Source organism: Panicum virgatum, chromosome 5N, assembly GCF_016808335.1.
Source record: "Panicum virgatum strain AP13 chromosome 5N, P.virgatum_v5, whole genome shotgun sequence".
Lineage (NCBI taxonomy): Eukaryota > Viridiplantae > Streptophyta > Magnoliopsida > Poales > Poaceae > Panicum > Panicum virgatum.
Window position 1 is genome coordinate 30112767 of NC_053149.1, and position 12832 is coordinate 30125598.

At 44.7% G+C, this 12832-nt stretch overlaps 3 protein-coding genes across 5 annotated transcripts; 2 read left to right on the top strand and 1 right to left on the bottom strand.

Annotated features, from left to right (window-relative positions):
- Nucleotides 1-2338: 2338 nt before the first annotated feature.
- Nucleotides 2339-6427, top strand: LOC120672591. 2 transcript variants are annotated; one of them, XM_039953085.1, is made up of 4 exons: nucleotides 2339-2646; nucleotides 2735-5252; nucleotides 5338-5425; nucleotides 5516-6427. In XM_039953085.1, the coding sequence occupies exons 2-4, from the start codon at nucleotides 4348-4350 to the stop codon at nucleotides 6233-6235; spliced, it is 1713 nt and encodes a 570-aa protein (XP_039809019.1). In that variant the 5' UTR covers nucleotides 2339-2646; nucleotides 2735-4347; the 3' UTR covers nucleotides 6236-6427. The 2 variants fall into 2 exon arrangements, with proteins under 2 accessions (XP_039809019.1, XP_039809020.1); XM_039953086.1 differs by having other exon boundaries at nucleotides 2743-5252; nucleotides 5516-6419.
- A 62-nt stretch (nucleotides 6428-6489) lies between these two features.
- On the bottom strand, nucleotides 6490-7643 carry LOC120672593. The gene is made up of 2 exons (XM_039953087.1): nucleotides 7181-7643; nucleotides 6490-7102 (listed from the first exon to the last, which is right to left on the bottom strand). The coding sequence occupies exons 1-2, from the start codon at nucleotides 7382-7384 to the stop codon at nucleotides 6767-6769; spliced, it is 540 nt and encodes a 179-aa protein (XP_039809021.1). The 5' UTR covers nucleotides 7385-7643; the 3' UTR covers nucleotides 6490-6766.
- A 1043-nt stretch (nucleotides 7644-8686) lies between these two features.
- LOC120677009 lies at nucleotides 8687-11873 on the top strand. Of its 2 annotated transcripts, XM_039958351.1 has the most exons (8): nucleotides 8687-8980; nucleotides 9145-9383; nucleotides 9497-9801; nucleotides 9879-10132; nucleotides 10230-10439; nucleotides 10514-10602; nucleotides 10715-10816; nucleotides 11268-11873. In XM_039958351.1, exons 3-7 carry the CDS (start codon nucleotides 9783-9785, stop codon nucleotides 10740-10742), a joined length of 600 nt encoding a protein of 199 aa, XP_039814285.1. In that variant the 5' UTR covers nucleotides 8687-8980; nucleotides 9145-9383; nucleotides 9497-9782; the 3' UTR covers nucleotides 10743-10816; nucleotides 11268-11873. The 2 variants fall into 2 exon arrangements, with proteins under 2 accessions (XP_039814285.1, XP_039814286.1); XM_039958352.1 differs by lacking the exons at nucleotides 8687-8980; nucleotides 9145-9383 and having other exon boundaries at nucleotides 9468-9801.
- Nucleotides 11874-12832: the final 959 nt, after the last annotated feature.

Below are 12832 nucleotides of genomic sequence, written 5' to 3' on the forward strand. Positions count from 1 at the left end.
ACCCCTGTGGGCGCGGCCGCCGACCCCAGGGTCCGGCGCCGCCACGTGTCCGACAGGGCCGACCTCCGGACCTCCGCTCCCTGCTTGGGCAGGGGTCCGGAACCGCCACATCCCCCTGTGGGCGCGGCCGCCGACCCCTAGGTCCGGTGCCGCCACGTGTCCCACAGGCGCGAGTCTTCCGCCTGAAGCCAGCCCTCCTGCCGCATTAAATGATGGTGGTTGAGGCATGCGCTGCCAAAGCAGGGCACGGGCCTCCCTCTGACGGGTTGGACAGGCACGAATGACAACACGGTAAGCCCGTCTGTTACCGAGGCGGCTCGTCAGTTACCAAGGCAAGCATTAAAAACTCAGCGCCGCGCGCATGGGCGACGAGTCATGATGATCAGCTACTGACTGGAGCAACAGTGCACGCTGCTATAGTGGACTGAGTCAGTAGTTCGGCGCTTCATCATGACCTCGACGCGTGGCTGCAGAGGTTAGACTCTACTCCGACAGGACAGCTCAAGACCACGCCTGGTCAGAAGATTCATACTTTGTAAGATAATATATCGCCGGTTCCACATGTCGGGACCCCGCTCAGTGTACGTGCTCCTCTTGGTCATATAAAAGGGAGAGCACGCACGGTAGGATAACAAGTTCACACAAACACAAGTTCTCGGGACCTCTTCCAGGTCTCTCTCCTCCTCCACACTCTCGCTCAAGCCCAGGGCTCTAGCAAGCTCTCATACAGCACTCTCTAAGTTCTGGCAATACAACTCATAGTGGACGTAGGGTATTACGCTCCGGTGGCCCGAACCACTCTAAATCGCTGTGTTCATTGTGTTCTTGAGTGAGATCGAACTAGGCACTAGCTAACCCCCGAGTACTCACCCTCTGGGCTTAGGCGGGTGCATTCCGCCACCCGGCTATGGTTTGCCACACCACGACAGTTTATCTTGGTATATTTAAAGCTCCATTGCATATAATCTGCGAGCTTCTTCACGTTGTCTATCGACAATAATGGATCATCAAAGAGCTCCTTACCCAATTCCTCCTGGGTAGACTGCGGCATAGACTGGAAGGGTACTACTCGAATAGCAGGATCTCTCGATCCTTCAGTTCTACCACTGCTAGTTCCAGCAGCACTTGTGGTACCTTCAGTCGCCGCAAGAGTAACCTTGGGTGCTTCAGGATTTGGCTCATTTGACGTCCCAGGCATGTTTGTATTCGGCAAGTTGGCAGTTGAGTTCTCGATCAATCCAACTACTGGTGACTCGGGGGCTGATCGAGTAGATGTTTTTGGATCATTCTGTAACTGGTTATGGAAATCCTAGATCCGATCCTTTTCATGCGCTGGGAGATATTGGATTCTAGCCAAGCGAAATTCGAAATAAGAAGGCTGAGACAAACAGGATCTAACTAAAGAATGTTAGATTCTTACTGGCCACTATCGAGATGGTGAATTTTCCTCTGTAACAAAGCTCCAGGAGCTGCCTTCTGTTTCTTGCTATCATCAGAAGGAGCAGCATCTTCTGAAGTTGGAGGCATGCAGTACCATGTCTTATAATTTTTCTGCAAAAGAAAGCAAAGATTTGTCAGAAGACCAAACCCTTGTCTACAAGTACTCAGCAGTGTGGCTCAACACTTACCCAGGTATTCTCGGGAGGATTAACTGCCGAAAAGAGTGCTGGCAGTTTCAGAGACTTGTCGAAGTTATCGAGTACTTTACAACATCTCTTGATTGCTTCGGAATAAGCCATTGCTTTTGGCGAGAGGCTGGTGGGATCCTTTGTACCTTCATATCTGAAGGCAAGATGTTTTCAATGTTGGAGAGGTTGGATCTGATGAGTCACAAAGGAGAAGACCACATGATCACCAGTAACTCCTTTGTTCTTGAAATTGGCAATGGCGCGAAGGACGCACTCGACTTGTTTGCCACCACAATCCTTTGATGTATGGCGATACGAAAATGATGAAATAGCATTTAGTCACTTAATAAGATCCATTAATGACGATTGTTGTCGGCTCGTCATGGATCATGGATGTGGCCGTCAGACCCTTCGTACAACTGTGACGAAGTAAAAAATTCCGTCATGTAAATGGGCATGGCAGCGTCATAGAAGTGAATGCATACAGGTTGGTCATTGTGGGCCCACATGTCATATGATGCCATTGGTCGTGCATGTGTGATTTGTAAAAAAAAATTGCGCGGTGCCAGGGAATCGAACCCAACACCTGCAGCTAACAAACAAATTGCCTTACCACCAAAGTTGAAGATCGGACAGTACAAAAATGGGAACATTATTTCTTTTTTCTTGTTTGTTGTCAATCATGTTATCCAATGGAGCTGACCCCAGATCCAATCAGGCAACCTCAGTGTCACCAGTCTGTCCGGCGGCCGACCCTCTCCGGCGTGCATCTCCGGCGGCAACTTGCTGTGGACCGCTCAGGCGGGCAGCTACGTCGGCAGCTCCGGCTGGATGCGGTTGCTGGCAGCCTAGCGTGCGATGCAGGTAGCGGTGGACCGCTCCGGCGGGCAGCTCCGGCAGGATGCGGTGGCGGGCAGCCTAGCGGCCCGGCTCCAGCGCCTCTGTCAGCCCCTACCCCGGCTCCGACGGCTTGCGGCCCCAAATCTGCCACCTACTGCATGCCTGCGGTTGCTTAGAGGTATCGGCCTCTCTCCTTTCCCTTAGATTCAGAGCAATTCGTGGATGGACATGGAATAATTAGAGGTAATTGTTTTTGAATTCCGTAGATGGACAGGACTTGGATTCATGCTACTCGGTTCAGCGATGCCTTCAGCAATGGCGTTGATCAGTTTATGTCTTTTGTTCAAGATAGGTTCAGTGAGAATGATGCTATACTTTGCCCATGGCGCAATTGTCTGAACCAGTCTTCACGGAGTCAGAAAGATGTGCATGACCATATCTATGTTTTTGGGATGTCAACTACGTATACTCGGTGGGTGCACCATGGTGAAGCTTTTGATGTTGAGATAATGGAATATGCAGGGGATGCAAATGAACCTGATGATCTAGGTAATGTTGTGGATGTGGACGAGCTCGGCAATGAGAATGACGGCACGGCAGAGATGCTTGAAGACCTATACACAACTGTAGAAGAAGATGGAGGAAAGCCAATGTTTGTGAAAGTTCTTGAAGATGCAAAACATGCTCTGAGCCCAGGTTTAGTTCATTTAGGTTCTCTTTTCTAGTTAGAATGCTACATATCAAGTCATTCTACAGGATAAGCAACACAGCTTTCAGTGCACTATTGAAGTTATTGTCAGAATCATTCCCTAACTGTGTTCTTCCAGATTCATATGAGAAAAGCAAAGAAGTATCTCAAAGAACTGGGCCTTGGATATGAGTTAATCCATGTTTGTGAGAATAATTGTGTGTTGTTTCGGAACGATTTTGCCAAACTTTACAACTGCCCGAAATGCAAGGAATCTAGGTGGGTAGATGGAGATGGTCTCAAACAGGTTCCTAAAAAGGTTTTGAGATATTTTCCTATTATACCCAGGCTGAAGAGGATGTTTGCAAATAAAGCAACATCTGAGGAGACCCGGTGGCACAAGGATAAGCGGTTTCAGTGGAAAATGAAATGAGCCATCCAGTGGATGGAGAAGCCTGGAAACACTTTGATAAAGTGTATCCAAGCTTTGCTGGAGATGCAAGAAACTTGAGGCTTGGTTTAGCTACAGATGGTTTCAATCCTTTCGGGAACATGAACACAACATATAGCATGTGGCCTGTACTTGTCAAGGTATATAATCTACCTCCATGGTCATGCACTGACTCATCCAACTGCATCATGGCATTGCTCATCCCAGGACCAAAGTCTCCAGGCAAAGACTTTGACATATTCTTAGAACCTCTCATTGAGGATTTGTTAAAACTCTGGGAGGGTGTCAGAACTTATGATGCATTCACTGGTTCAAAATTTGACCTTCGCGTTGCAGTACTATAGTGCATTCATGATTATCCAGCTTTGGGTGTCTTGTCAGGCAGAATTACTAAAGGTTACTATGCATGTATTTATTGCAACAGAGATCCATTGTCAAAGAGTTTAAGGAACAAGATATGTTACATTGGTAACCGTCGCTACCTTCCAAAAAATCACAAGTGGCGAAGAAGCTTGACCTTTGATGGACACCATGAATACAAGGGTGAGCCACAGAAGTTGAGTTTGGAGGAGACATTGGAGTGTCTAGAGAAGGTAAAAGATATTACTCCTGGTAAGCCTGATGGTAGCAAGAAAAGGAAGTGTGGACAGAAGGACCATAAGCCAAAATTGTTTAGCCGAAAGTCTGCTCTTTGGAAACTGCCATATTGGCAACACTTGAAGCTGCCACATAATCTTGACATGATGCATATAGAGAAGAACATATGTGATGCCCTTCTTGGGATAATACTCCGTCTTGAGGGCAAGAATAAGGATACAGTTAATGCAAGACTTGATTTGCAGGATATGGGCATAAGACATGAATTGCATTTAGAACAAGATGATGAAAATTCAGTTTCCATTCCAGCAGCATGGTATGCCATGGATAAAGAAGAAAGGGCTGCATTTTGTGGATTTCTAAGGAGCATTCGTTTTCCATATGGATACGCTTCCATCCTGACAAGATGCATAAGTGCAGATGGTTCCAAGGTGCAGGGCCTCAAAACCCTTGATTGCCACATCATGCTCGAAAGAATTTTACCCGTCGGTCTCCGGGGACTAGTGCACAAGGACATATATGAAGCAGTTGTTGAGTTGGGAAATTTTTTTCGTGAGCATTTCTGTAGAAAACTAAAGGTTGATGTAATCAAACGTCTCAAAGCTGAAATCCCTCTGATCCTGTGCAAGCTAGAGAAAATATTTCCTCCTGCCTTTTTTGATATGATGGTCCACTTGGCTATCCACCTTCCTGATGAAGCACTATTAAGAGGTCCTGTGCAATATGGATGGATGTACCCTATGGAACACCAAATGGGCACTTTGAAAGGGAATGTGAGGAATAGGGCTAGACCTGAAGGATCCATCGCTGAGGCGTACATAGCTAATGAGGCATTGACCTTTTGTTCAAGGTACATGGAAGATGTTGTCACTAGATTTAATCGGGATGATGACAAATTGGAGGGAGCATCAGATGGTGACCTGTCCATCTTCCAGCATGGTGTTAAGCTCTTGGGAGCCAATAGGCAGATATACCTTGAAGACAAAGAATTTGACAAGCTATGTTGGTATGTGCTAAACAACTGTGATGAGGTAGAGCCATATTTAAGGTGCGTATTTTTCAAAACTGTGTGTGCTAATAAACAACTATGCCAAACAATCATGACCAATACATATTATGAAATATGTATGCAGTGAGTTTAGAGAAGAGTTAGAGAAAGAAGGTGGCCATGATGTTGACAATAGGTTGGAGAAGGAATTTCCTGCTTGGTTTAGGAGTCATGTAAGTTAGAGAAAGAAGGTGTCGATGATGTCTTTCTCAGTTATTATTTTCATTTATCTCCATTTTTCACTTATTTTGTGTTCTCTTTAGATCAAGATGCTGTGGAAAGACAATCGTGAAGAGGTTAGTGAAGGGCTATATGCATTATCATGTCGTCCTGATCTTAGAGTGAGATTGTGGGCATCATGCAGTGTCAATGGTGTTCGGTACAACACTACTGACCGTGAAAGACATAGGCAGACACAAAATAGTGGTGTGCTGGTGGATGGAACACATAATGGAGTGCCGACGGAATTTTATGGTCAGCTCAAAGAGATAGTTGAGCTGAGCTATAACTCTGATTTGGAATTCATTCGAACCGTTGTACTTTTTCGGTGTGAGTGGTTCAGTCAAGATGGCAAAGCTAGAACCATTAGAGATGATGGTCATTTCAGATCAATCAATATTGAGAGGTTTTGGTACAAGTCAGATTCATTCATATTAGCAACTCAGTCGAGAAAGGTATTCTATGTGCAGGATACACTACATGGGGAAAACTGGCGTGTTGTCCAAAAGTTTGAGCATAGGAGCATGTATGATGTCAATGAAAAAGAATTGACTACCGTTCACCAAGATGAGACTGGATCTGATAATGAATTTGGGGTGCAAGATGATGTCAATGATGTCTTAGATGAGCCTGCACCAGTCCACCAACGTTTAAATGGAGAAAAAACTACTGTTGGTGGTAACTTACAGGTGCTCATCAATTCAAGGGAAGAAGAACTTTCAGAAAACAGGACTCTGAAGGTTGTGAAGATGACACTATCTTAGAGTACTTTAGTGACAATGATAGGGATCCCATGGAATGTAATGATGATGATTAGGCTAACTCAGATTTGTAGCTGTCTTTTTTGTGATGTTGATGGAGTTGTAAAAGAGGAGCACAAACAGTGCCTTTTCACTGTCATTCTATGAAACTCAGTTCATACATTCAGCTTTAATATATTCAGATGTATACATTCATCTCTAATATAATCAGTTCATACATTCAGCTCTAATATATTCAGATGTATACAATGATAGTGTTGGTGAGTGGGCTCAAATATAACTGAGATGCTGAGGACACAATAACTAGTCAATTTAATGCTCAACAATTCAATAGATTGAAACATTCAGATCATGCATTGCTCATTTCATACTAAATATGGCAGCTGCAGCTTAGGCAGCTGAAACTGGGGCAACCAGGCTAAACAGGCATACAAAAGATAACTGCACAAAAGTAGTCACTAAGCTAAATTACTAAGCTAAATCACTAAGCTAAATTAGGCAGTTGTAGCTTCTTCAGGGGCTCGGCACTTGGTCCTAACAGGGCCACCTGAACTGCCATCCACAACACCTAGTCATTGTAGATTGAATGTGCTTGGAGCCCTTCTCCTTGACAAGTGCCCTGGCCTCCAGCTCCTTGACAAGTGCCCTGGCCTCGAGCTCCTTCTCAACTGATTCAGCATGCTTCACCTGTGCTTCTTGCAGCAAAACCTCCAGCTCATGCTTCTCTGCCTCCAATTCATTCTTCTCCATCTGCAGAGCTCGGTTTGTTGTGCGCAGGGACTTCACTGCATCTCGCAGATCAACAAGGACTTGTCTCTGCCAATCTGTTGGTTCAGGATCCAACCACACCCATAAACTACAGCCTCCAGCCTTGCATCGATAACATAGTAGCAAATTGTCAGACGAAATGCACATCCGATCACTAATGAGCTATGGAATTGAACTCACCTGATTTCTGTAGCATGAACGGTACCTCCTTCCTGGATTCCTGTCACTCCAGGAGATCCACTTGGGAGTCTTTTGACCGCAGTAGCAGTTCACGGCCGGTGTGTACTCAAAGGGGGGCACGCGATATGGAATTGGAGAGGATCTTGGGGACCGCGACCGAGCCATGGAGGTGCCTGACGAGGTGGAGCCTGCGGTGGTCTCCATGGTGCTGTAACCCTAACTGCTGCTGGATCCGGCTGCGGCCACCAACAACTTGGCGGTGCGAGGCAGCTTGGCGTAGCGGGGGCGTCGGTGTCGCGGTGGTGTGGCGTGGCGACGGGTGCTGTGGGGTGGGTGCACGACGGTGGCGGTGCTGTGCCGCTGGTGGTGGTACTGCCGGCGTGGCGGCGACGGGATTTGGGGGAGGAGTCGCCGATTTGGGCGACGGGTGCTGATTTGGGGGAGAAGAGTTGCCTTGTGAGGCTGACTAGGTAGGACCAAGCAATCAGCTCTGTTCCATGGCTGGACTCGGTTCAGCTTGGTGTGAGGCCGACTGGTGGGTCCATGATGGTCAACTTGTGATCAAAATGATGATTTGAACTTAATTTCATATCAAATTTGAGCCGATATTTAAGTGTAATGCTGCAGTGGTACATTTTAGTACAAAAATTATGGAACTACTACTCCAATGGTCATCATACGGTGCATATCAAGTGTATATGTATAGAATCATTATACATGTACATGTGTATTCATGTAACCAAGCTTGCATATGATCTATGTACTGCCTACCTATGTGTGTTATAACAAATCATCAATGTGATCTTATGTAACAAGGATATGTAACCAAGCAATGTGATCTTATGTCATGTGATAAGAGAAGGAAGATATATATGAAATCTATATGTAACACACAATCAAGATGGGCTAAATGATCGAGTTGACCAAGAACAAATTATGTATATAAGAACATGAAGTGCACATGCAACCAACCAATGTGATGTAAATGAAATCCTTCTTATCATCCTTCTTAACATATGATCTTATATGTGATCTTTCACATAACCAAGCTACGTGTACACATATATGCATTAAAAATGTTACAAATATGAATTAAAAATGTGTACACATATATGCAATAAGGTGCACCCTAAACATGTGAAAATGGATGTCGAATTCATAGGAAGAAGTATCATTTTATTTATGTCAAATTTATGTCAAATACATAGTCATATATATATACATAAAAACCATTTTATTTGTTTCTCTGAGCGAAAAAAAACTATTGGCCCCATCAGCCGGTGGCTGTGCAACTCGCCCGCCCCATGCGGTCCAAATTTTTTTGGCTTGAACTCGGAACCCGCCCGCCCCGTCCCGCCCAAAGTTTTTTGGCTTCAAAATACCCATATTGCCCTCAAGCATGAGGCCACCTTATTCAGAAGACAAGGGGCAAATAATCATTTCTTTACGCACTATATATTAGTGAAGGCCATCTCATTCCCCTCATTTCCCCTCTATCCGCCGCCACCTCCTCCTGCATCCACTCTGCCGACGCTGCCACCACCTCCCGCATCCACTCCGCCACCGCCGCCGGAACCACTTCGCCGCCGCTACATCCTCCCGCAACCACTCCCCCGCCGCAGCAACCTCCTCCCTCATGCACTCCGCCTCCTAGATCCACTCCATTGCCACCCACATCCACTCCATTGCCACCCAGAACCACCACATCACGGAGGAGCCGGTGAAGACGAAGCGCCGACATGACGACGATGCCTAAACGGCCCACAACACGGAGCTGTGCACTGGAACCGCCAAGCCAAGGTTCTGCCGAAATTCTTCCCCTACTAGGGTTTTGGGTTCTCGGCTTCTTAATTCCTTCCCTTGTACTACCCAGGGTTTAGGGTTCACAAATTGGTGTTTAGGGTTTACAAATTGGTGTTTAGGATTCACAAATTGGTGTTAAGGGTTCACAAATTTGTGTTTAGGGTTCACAACTTGGTGTTTAGGGTACTATGAAAGGCTTTGGGACAAGCAAATCGAGGAGAACAACAAGAAGTTAGCCGCATTGGGTATCCAAGGCTTGATCCATTCTGTTCATAGTACCCAGAAAAATGCAAGTACCGACAAGAACGTACGTGCTGAGGGGTCAGATTCATCATATCTTCCTGGAGGTGAAGACGGCAACGATGAGGAAGATGATATTGAATCTAATAGCTTAGAAAAGGTCGCTTCTCAAATCTTGGTTGGGTGTCTAAACATTATGGTTGACCAATATATATTTAGAGAAATATACTAATTCAAATTTGGATAACATATTTATGTTCCCTTGTGTATTAGGAAATTGAGGTTAGCAACAGGCGGTCTAGAGCAGCAAAGAAGAAGGCCAAGATGCCTCCAGGTGGAACAAAAAGAGTCAGGGCAACTCTAGGGAGTCAGGCAGCTCCTGGAGTTTCAACTAGGTCTGGAAAAAAGTACACCACCAACCACCAAGAAACTGTTGATGAGGAACAGGACAATCTGCAACCTCTTTTCCATGAACAAGCCTCTATGGGACAATGTGGGGAAGAACATCACCCAACTCCAGTAATGGACTGGTCTTCTTTTGATGACCAGAGTAATGTAAATGAAGATGAGCCCTCAAGGCAAGTAACAGAGCATGCTTACTAAGATTACTTGCTTCACTTGTACTACTCTACTAATACAAATGCCACCTCTGTAGGTAAACAACGTGATCCAAGAAAGCCAAGACCGCCAACAAAAGGAAAATTGCTGGACAATTTGACACAATCCATGGGAAGAAGGTCGCCAATTGAAATAGCTCCAGGGAAGAGAAAGCCAGAGAAGCCTCTACAAGCAGCTAAGCTAGCTTCAGAGGCTGGACTTATCACTAGGAATAGCATGCCAATCCTAACTCACTGGAAACATTACAAGAAAGATGAAACCCACATGAAAGAATTCATGGGCAAGTTATCTGTAAGTAAATTGATACCTTCCCTATCTATTTGGTACCTTCAATAAGTAATTGCACCAAATGCTAATAGGTCATTGTGATGGTGATTGACTTGTGCAGGTTAGGCTGGCAGTTGATGAGAAGGTGCCCACAGTGGAAGCCTGCAGCGATATACTCCAAAAAGCTGTACGCCAGAGAAGATATTTGTTGAAGAAGAAGTACTTCACTGATATACCGGCTAATCAAGTCAGAACTACTTCCCCTGTTTCTAGTCTAACTAATGATCAGTGGCTTGAGCTCGTGCAAATGTGGTCTACTGCAAAAGCGAAGGTATGATTATGTTGTACAAGAAAATTTTTTCTGTTGTATATATGTTGGCTACAACTTACATGTTTGCCTTATAGGCAACTGCTGCAAAGTACAGGCTGAACCGTGCTAAGGTCAGGCACCATCAAAAGACAGGTTCTTGCAGCTACATTCCACACTTGTATATGTAAGTGCTGAACCACTGATACAGTACATAGTAACTTATCAAAAAAAATAAATGTTTGTCTTATTAATTTGTCTTCAAATAAAAGCTAATTTCATGAGACATTTAAAAACAGAGGCAGAAAAATAAGGACCGAGAAGTAGATGCAGTGGAGATGTTCAAGGTATGCCATACCAGTAATAAGACTGGTATGACTGATGAGGTCAAGGAAACAGTTGTAAGTGCCTACACCTTTCTATGGCATCATATGTTGTGTGTGCATGGTCATGCCTGTGATTTTTGAATTGCAATCTACTTATTCCTATATTCTTGCTAGATTGGATTGATACATAGAAAAGATGTACATGGATGCTTGCTGGATGTTGTTTCAATGTGCTTGCTGGATTGTATGTGCATGTTGTTCATATATGCACTTGCTGAATACAATGCACTAGTTCATATATGCCTGCTAGATGGAATTAATACATATATTGCTGGATGTTCATATATACAAGATATTCCAATATGCTTGCTGGATGTTAATGTTCATACATGCTTGCTGGATGGTCCTACAAATGCTTGTTAATTGCCTTGCTGTTCATATATGTTTGCTTCCTTGAATTTTGGCAAGTTGTTGTTAACTATGTCCATGTACTTAAACATATCCCTTTTGCTCCTATTTGTTGTAGAGTACCATGGAAAATATGTTGGCCCAACCTGCCCAAGATATGGAGACAGCAAGATCTAGTACTGAGATTGTTTCAAAGGTTCTAACACAAAATAGTGCAGCATCTACATTCCTCAAAAATGCTGGTATTGAAACATCAGTCAGCAAATCTGCTGCATCAGCTACAAGAGAAGCACAACTTCGTGAGCAGCTACAGGCGGAGAAGGAACGAGCTGATCATCTTCAAGAAGAGCTGGACAACCTCAAGAAGAAAGCTGCAGATACAGAAGAGTCAATGGCCAGGATCCAAGAAGAAGTACGCAGGACCCAGCAAGAGATGGAGGAGTTCAGGAAGAAACAAGAAGCTAATGATCTGATCCTTCAGCGCATCTTGGGCCTCAAGTCAGGTAGTGGACCTTGAACCTCCCCTGACTGGGTTCCTCTGCAAGAACATGGAATTATGTTGTCACTTTGTCTTTCCCTTGTGAACTTTGTCAGTCGGTTGGCACCTGTGATGAACTGTTTCTGTGAAATTGTTGTTCAAAGTACTTGTTGTTCCCCTTTGTTGGGGAACTTCGGTTTAAATAATCAAGCTGTGGTGTATGAACAAATTTCTATGTATGGTACTGCCTGTGTGTTAATAAGTTATATTTGCTGTTGTGATGTATGAAGTTGTGATGTTTGGAATGATTGTTTGTGAAATTAATGTGGCTTTAGGCAGGGCGACAATAGCCTTCCAGGGCATTATATTGAAATCGTCAAATTTTTCCATGATGAAAAAACATCATTATTAGTAGCTTCCACGTCATCCATTGCCTACTGCCATGTCAGCCCGTGCATGCCACGTGAATGCACACAAGAAGGCAACGTGTCAATCTCCACGTCATACACGCATTAGTCTCTGATTCATACACGTGTCAGTCTCCAATTCATACACGTGTCGACCTATCCAACACACCCGTGTCCTACAGAACAACGATAGAAATAGTTCAATGACGGGGCCATAATCGTCATGGATGTAACCCAATCTGTGACAAAAAAAGCCGAATCATCATTGTCCATTATTTGTGACGCTACATAGGTGACGAAAACATTTTTGTCACAACTTCGTCACAGCAGATGTTTCCAAGACGTTTTGTCCTTTAACTGTGACAAAAGTAAATTGTCTTAGATGAAGACTTTTTTAGTAGTGCCGGGTCCTGCACTTGACCAGTTTGCTTGGACTTGGGGGCCGCCTGCAACTCTTTCTGGAAGTGGAGATTCAAAGTTCCTGACATGAAACCAGAAACTTTTCCACTCAGCTCCTTTACCCACTGGATCATAAGCTAAGTACTCGTCTCGGGTTTCAGGACGAAGTACTAATTCACATCCGCCGACAACGGCGGGTTTGGCGGCATTTGGAATGGGTACAAGGGTGAAGAAATGTTGGAAAAGGTGGAAGTGGGGAAGGATACTAAGGAATGCTTCACAGAAATGAGTAAAAATAGAAAGATGCAAGATGGATTGGGGAGTCAGATGATGCAATTAGATTCCACATAATTGCATAAGAGCATGGAAGAACTCAGACACAGGAAGTGCAAGACCGCG

Excerpts from the sequence above, each read along its gene's own strand:
- LOC120672591 (XM_039953085.1), top strand. The coding sequence starts at position 4,348 with ATGATGCATATAGAGAAGAACATATGTGATGCCCTTCTTGGGATAATA. Across the intron at positions 5,253-5,337 it reads GAGGTAGAGCCATATTTAAG|TGAGTTTAGAGAAGAGTTAG; the intron begins GTGCGTATTTTT and ends ATATGTATGCAG. Across the intron at positions 5,426-5,515 it reads CTGCTTGGTTTAGGAGTCAT|ATCAAGATGCTGTGGAAAGA; the intron begins GTAAGTTAGAGA and ends TGTTCTCTTTAG.
- LOC120672593 (XM_039953087.1), bottom strand. The coding sequence starts at position 7,384 with ATGGAGACCACCGCAGGCTCCACCTCGTCAGGCACCTCCATGGCTCGG. Across the intron at positions 7,103-7,180 it reads GTTCATGCTACAGAAATCAG|GCTGGAGGCTGTAGTTTATG; the intron begins GTGAGTTCAATT and ends TATCGATGCAAG.
- LOC120677009 (XM_039958351.1), top strand. Across the intron at positions 10,133-10,229 it reads AATTCATGGGCAAGTTATCT|GTTAGGCTGGCAGTTGATGA; the intron begins GTAAGTAAATTG and ends TGACTTGTGCAG. Across the intron at positions 10,603-10,714 it reads TACATTCCACACTTGTATAT|AGGCAGAAAAATAAGGACCG; the intron begins GTAAGTGCTGAA and ends ATTTAAAAACAG.